The 6,000-nt window shown below is 40.3% G+C and overlaps 1 protein-coding gene across 50 annotated transcripts in view; it reads right to left on the bottom strand.

The window, feature by feature from the left end:
• Positions 1 to 1,941: 1,941 nt before the first annotated feature.
• LOC103697938 (nuclear transcription factor Y subunit C-9-like) overlaps positions 1,942 to 6,000 on the bottom strand; it is a 42,465-nt gene continuing 38,406 nt past the window's right edge. For all 50 annotated transcript variants that reach the window (XR_016413101.1, XR_016413080.1, XR_016413097.1 and 47 more), the window contains one exon: positions 1,942 to 3,182. Coding sequence is in view for 6 of the 50 variants with exons in the window: in XM_089930584.1 (XP_089786710.1) it covers positions 2,829 to 3,182 (354 nt within the window). In the remaining 44 variants the exon portion in view is untranslated. The remainder of the gene's footprint in view (positions 3,183 to 6,000) is intronic.

The raw sequence follows: 6,000 nt of genomic DNA, 5'->3' as shown, positions 1-6,000 counted from the left end.
TATCAAGATATAGGATAGTTATTTGTAAAAATAATCATCAAAAAATAAATTATTGATAACCACCAAAAGAAAAGGTTATTAGTATACGAAATTACCTCCTGAAAGAAATTATTGCTGGAAATAATTTTCAATCTGCATGATAAAAAGAGAAAAAAATTTAATTAACGCTTCTCCCAATACATTATTTCTCACAAAAATAATATTAGGCACTAGCTAGTTATCTACTATCTTATAATACTAATGTATGGGGGATAACCCCCTCCTTGAATCATAAAGTCCAAAATATTTCTTGTGTCTTTCAACCATCAACAAATGGCGATTCCAATTCTATCTGAGGAACAAAGGTTCAATCTGCTCTCATGTGAACATATAGTGCTCCAGAGTGAAGGTTCAATCTCATTCTACCTAGATGCCGAGGAATCCATAAATTAAAAGTTCAACTTATCTTATTTGCACACAGAGGTTGAGAGATTTGTATAGTGGAGGGTCAACCTTTTTATGTACAGAGCTCGAGTGACCTGTGAAATTGGCGGCGGACATCTTGCTATCATCAAAAAAATGATTTGGTTCTAGCCTATAAGCAAAAGAGTTGACTTACTTCTTCTACACTGAGTTCAAGGAATAGAGTTGAACATGATTGGAGCAGCAAAAATGACTTATTCCCCCTCCTTAATTATCATGACTAATTCTTTCATTGCCTCGTATCACAACCATTCTTAATTAAATCTATTTGTTATTTCTCCCATCTCTCTCTCTGTTTTTTTTTTTGTATTTCCTTCATATCAATCAATTGGCAAATTTTAAATCCTCTTACTTGGAGGTATGAAAAAAAACCTAGCTAGGTACCTCGATCTAGGACCGAAAGTGAAAGCCATGAAATTGCCATGAATTTAATGCTCATTGTGATGAAGGGTCTAAGACTGCACTCAAGTGAGCTTCAAATGGCCCTAGTTTATCCAGACAATCGGATTCAGACTCGAAATCAGTTGATAAGAACCTTAAAGTGGAGGCTTTGGAGTGGGCTATGGTCCAAATTTTAGATATCAACTGCCTCTCATAACTTGGCCTGACCCAATCGACGAGCACATTTGCTCCATAGTCGCTAGCAAAAAAATGGCTGAGAAATATTAATTTGTAAGCGACATTTTTAGTATTTTTTTTTTTTTTGCTAGCAGGCTTGATGCATGAATCAAGTCTGTAGGCTCGGTTTGGTTGTAGGAGTCTTGTATCGGCGATGGAATTACCATCATGACCGAAACCTCTAATTCGCGGGACACCACTTTGCTAGTTTGGTTGACCTCAAGACGAGCGCGAAAGTCAGAAAAACACAGCAACACAGTTTGACCTCCCCCATGGAATTTCTCTTATCAGGGACAAGAGGCGTTGACCGAGATAGCGATGGATTTGAGCGCTTGTTAATAATAGTAAGTAAGGGTAATTCCTGGACTGCTGACAACTTCAGAAGGCAAGAGGTCAAAATAAACGGAATATATTGCATTTCCTACTGGAATTAAGATCATGTTGGGTTGGTGGCTGAGGGCTGTGCTCCGGGGAAGTCCAAGCTGCAGTGACAGGTGATAACACAATGCATCAGCATACAATTGAAGGAAGTTAATTCGGAGGCATAGAATTAACAGCTAAAACACTTGTAGAAAACCTGTGGTGGCCCTTTTTAGAAGAACATAAAAGTTCATGGTATACCATATCGGTCCGAATCAGACGGTACAGAACATATTTAAGAGAAAATTAATACTCATTTTGGCGTAAATCCATTGATATTTTCAGCAATGGACTGAACCATAATTCAGTTAACAAGCATTTCCTACGGTAAGTCCTGGGATCAAAGGCAGTTTACCCATGTCACTGAAAAGCAAACCATCAGCCAGGTCAATCAGATGGAAGAAGCAATATATCGCATTAGAAACCATATGACATGACAAATGATCAAATTTCCTTCATAAACCTGAAGAAGATAAAATTATTTATGCCATTGCAGCCTCCTATATGTACATTTACATCTTGCACTTAGAAAACAAACCAAAATACAGAGAAAAAATCATCATGGTTTTGTAAATTCAGCAAAGAAATAGTAAAAGAATACCTATACGAAATGCAAGTTTAAAGGGGGCCGTTGTTGATAAATACTGCAACTTAATGTTTCACATTCTCTGCTGTGGTTCTCCCAATTCCCTGATCACCAATCCTCACTAGGCTGCTGCTGCTGCTGCGTTTTCTGCTGCTACTCCCAGAATTGCCGAGGCATGTAAGATTGAGGCTGTTGGGCATAGAGCAAGCCCTGATCCACCTCAGGCTTACACATGATGATTCCCAGCATAATAATATGAAATAGAGTCATTAGCATTCACTTCTTCCTTGAGATCGTCTCCTGGCACAATGTCCACCAAAAAATCAAAGACATATGATCTTGTGATTGCCCCAGCAATGTCATTCTTCTGCAGTGCTCTTCGCTTGTTTGCCTCAGTATGAACCCACGAGCATTACGTCAGCTCCAGGATGAATATCTCACACGCCCGTGCAAACAGTACAGAGGCCTCTGCTGCTATCATCCTTACATCTATTAAAATCACCATTTGTCCCAAAAGCTTAAGTAAGACGATGCAGATTTATTTATATATTTTATATTTTCTTACACTCCCCCCCTCACATGTGGGCCGAACTTTTCTTTAATGGGTGAGCCCAATATATGAATTTTTTTATAATTGGGTTAAAGAGTGCAGAAACAGGGTTCGAACTTAGAACCTCTGCTCTGATACCATGTTAAAATCATCATTTGTCCCAAAAGCCTAAGCTAATAGGATGAGGTAGATTTATTTATCTATTTTATATTTTCTTACGACATCCTTATCTGCTTTCATGATCTTAATCCTGGCCAATGGAAGGCTATGGTTCTTGAAATCTGTGGTTGCCCTGATCTCCTGATACTGATTCGCCCAGAACATTTGAAGTGTCTGGTCCAGCTGCTGCAGCTGTTGCTTGTGGATGTGCTGATAAGAGAGTTGGTGCTGGTTAAGCTGCGCCCGAGAAGCAGTTGTTAGCTGCCCAGATGAGACTGGTGCAGTACTGTCCATCATTTGGTTGGCTTGGTATGGCATGGCAAGATAGGGTACTTGGACTGCACTCATGACTAGTGATTGCCCCTGCCCAGGATCATCCATCTTAACCTACAAAGTTGCAAGCAACACATCCATAAAAAAAGAGTCCACGCTTCCTTTCCAATACAGAATTTTCAGAGATGGGATTTTGGTTGGGGGGGGGGGGGGCTTGACATCTATGTTTCATTTTTAGGAGTTGCATTACAGAAAGAAGATTTATTGTATTTCTATTCTTTAACCCATATTTAAATTAAAAGATTTGTTGAAAAATATGTTTCAAGGCCAATAAAAAATGAAGTGTTTCCTGAAAGAGGTGTGCGAAGATAGATGTTAGTGTTAAGCAAACTAAAAGCAATGGTTTCCTCTTTTCTCATCAAAATGATGCTTCTGGCTTCAGGGGACAAAGAACTAATCTTGTCAGGTAATGGATATATCCACCAGATTGCTGTGGTTGCAGCGTACAAACAATCAGAAGCAAACACAAGCAACTAAAGAGTTGGGAATCTCAAATGCAGAAAATAAGAAACAACAACAGAACACATCCAAATTGACTAACAATTAGTTACAGAGTCGACATGTTCTATAGACTAAGTCATCAGATTCATTGAATGAGCATATGAAGAAAGATAACTGTCACGCCCCCGCCTCCGCGGGGCACGTGAGGCATTCAGTGCCCACGTGGGGGTCACATGAGGGGGGAACACGGGGCTTCTCTGCCAGATATTATCCGGTTCCGGGGTTTCACGCAAGCGTCCTTCATCCCTCGGTTTTGTTTTTCTCCCAAAACGCGTCTGCAGGATTTGGAAACACCCGCCTCATATGCCCAGGCTCCGGAATGACTCTTTCCGATGTGGGACTATTGGGCCTCACACCGGAGGAGTCCCGCGGTCCCCCCTCATGTGGCCCCCACGTGGGCACTGGTGCCTCACGTGCCCCGCGCAGGCGGAGACGTGACATTTGGTATCAGAGCCGAGGACAGCTTTTGTCCGATGGTGGGAAGGGTGTGAGGCCCAATAGTCCCATATCGGAAAGACTCGTTCCAGAGCCTGGACATATAAGGCGGGTGTCTCCAAATTCTGCAAACGCATTTTAGGAGGAAAACAAAACCGGAGAGGGGTGAAGGACACTTGTGTGAAGCCCCAGAACCGGACAATATCTGGCAGAGGAGCCCCGTGTTCCCCCCCTTATGTGGCCCCCACGTGGGCACTAGGTGCCTCACGTGCCCCGCGCAGGCGGGGGCGTGACAATAACTGACCTAGAAATAATGTTTGATTATAGATAAGTGAGTAGGAAAACCCATACTCCAAGTCATGTCAGATATGTAGGAGCATGGACTTACATAGTTGATCGACTTGAATTAACCTATTAGTGTGCTGTCTGGCATGTCTAACATAAAAGATGCTCTTTTACATTTCTGGAGGGACAGAACTCTGGAGATCAACTACTAGTTTATTTTGGTCACTGTGGCAGCAAATGATATATCACAAACATACACTACTGCCGAAGCAAAAATAGATAGTATTTCTCCTGATCGTTATTGGATGATGACTCAGGAGGATCTCCAAATTAATGCGAATTACTTTGGCCACTACGAGCAAGACTTGACAAGGTCCAGGAGCAAGATCCACCACATTGGAAAACCAAGTGGAAGACCAAAATTTTCGGAGACCATAACTTGGTCATACGACGTCTGATTGGGATGTTCTTTTTTTTTTTTTTAATTGGGCAGTTTTTCGAGATCTACAACGTGACGCCACGCCGGCGCCCATAGCGATCAAGCCCAAAGTTCATTATTTGGGGCTTGAAATGGGCCGGTCAAATCGAAATTTTCTTTTTCGGATAAGATTTTGACCGGGCGTAGCTCTCTATAATATAAAAATCAGGCAGAGCGATAGAAGGCAAAATAGATGTAAAAGTCGGCATCTACCACTTCAAGAATTTTAGCTCTTTTTAGAAGATTTCTACAAATGATGTCTATTTGAGGAAAGAGAGTTTTACTAGGATTAGGCAGAGGAATCCAACCCAAATTGTATAAGGGCGGACCTCACCATTATAAATAGAGGCTATATACGTCAATTTTTTCATCATCAATGAGAGAAAAAAGGACTTAAGCCCTACTTTCGCAATTCTTCCATCTTCTTCTAATTTTCTTTTAAGAGATTTAAGTTGAGCAGGTTGAAAAAAATCTTCCTTCTCCCCGATTGGATCAGATGATATCATATATAATAAGTAAAATGACCTTTAATATAGCCTAAAATCTCTATTGGAAAAGCAAAAATCTTTAATCTAGAAACCATCTTTGCCATTATAAAACCCTGCAAGTATCCAACCTTTCAAACTATTCATAAGAGCAACAATAAATTGTATCTTCTCCTCATCCTATACTGGGAATACCACATCAATTCCCAAGACAACCTAAAAAAATCCATAGGAAGATCTATCGAATGCCAAAAACCTTCAATTAGTAAACACCCTTTGTAAAACTACCCTATTGTTATCTGACTTTATAAATTTTCTCAACATCACATTGGTTCTCTTAATGATTAACCCTTGGGTATGTTATTGATCGTTTTCTATTAGCTTAAGCTTGTAGGGTTGGTAAGCATACTTAGATAAGAGGGAAAAAGATCATTCCTTTGAAATATTCAAAGTGGGAGAGTAAATTGGTTTCGAGAATAAATTTCAGAAAGACTTGAAAGAGCGATGGGAAATATTATTATAACCTATTTATCCTTATTTTCTGAATGCTCTTATTTCTTATGTGAAATGCGGCTTTGGTCTGTTGCAAAGTAGAAGCTAAGTTTCTAGCAAGCAAAACACCTCTGACTCTGGGATTTAGTTATTATCTGCACACCACCTCCTAATCAGCCATGGTACGATTAGCCAG

Source organism: Phoenix dactylifera, chromosome 1 (assembly GCF_051530095.1).
Source record: "Phoenix dactylifera cultivar Ajwa chromosome 1, Ajwa_hap1_PhDact_Kaust_v1.1, whole genome shotgun sequence".
Lineage (NCBI taxonomy): Eukaryota > Viridiplantae > Streptophyta > Magnoliopsida > Arecales > Arecaceae > Phoenix > Phoenix dactylifera.
The sequence above is the reverse complement of the archived record's forward strand: the minus strand, read 5'-3'. Positions and strand labels throughout refer to the sequence as shown.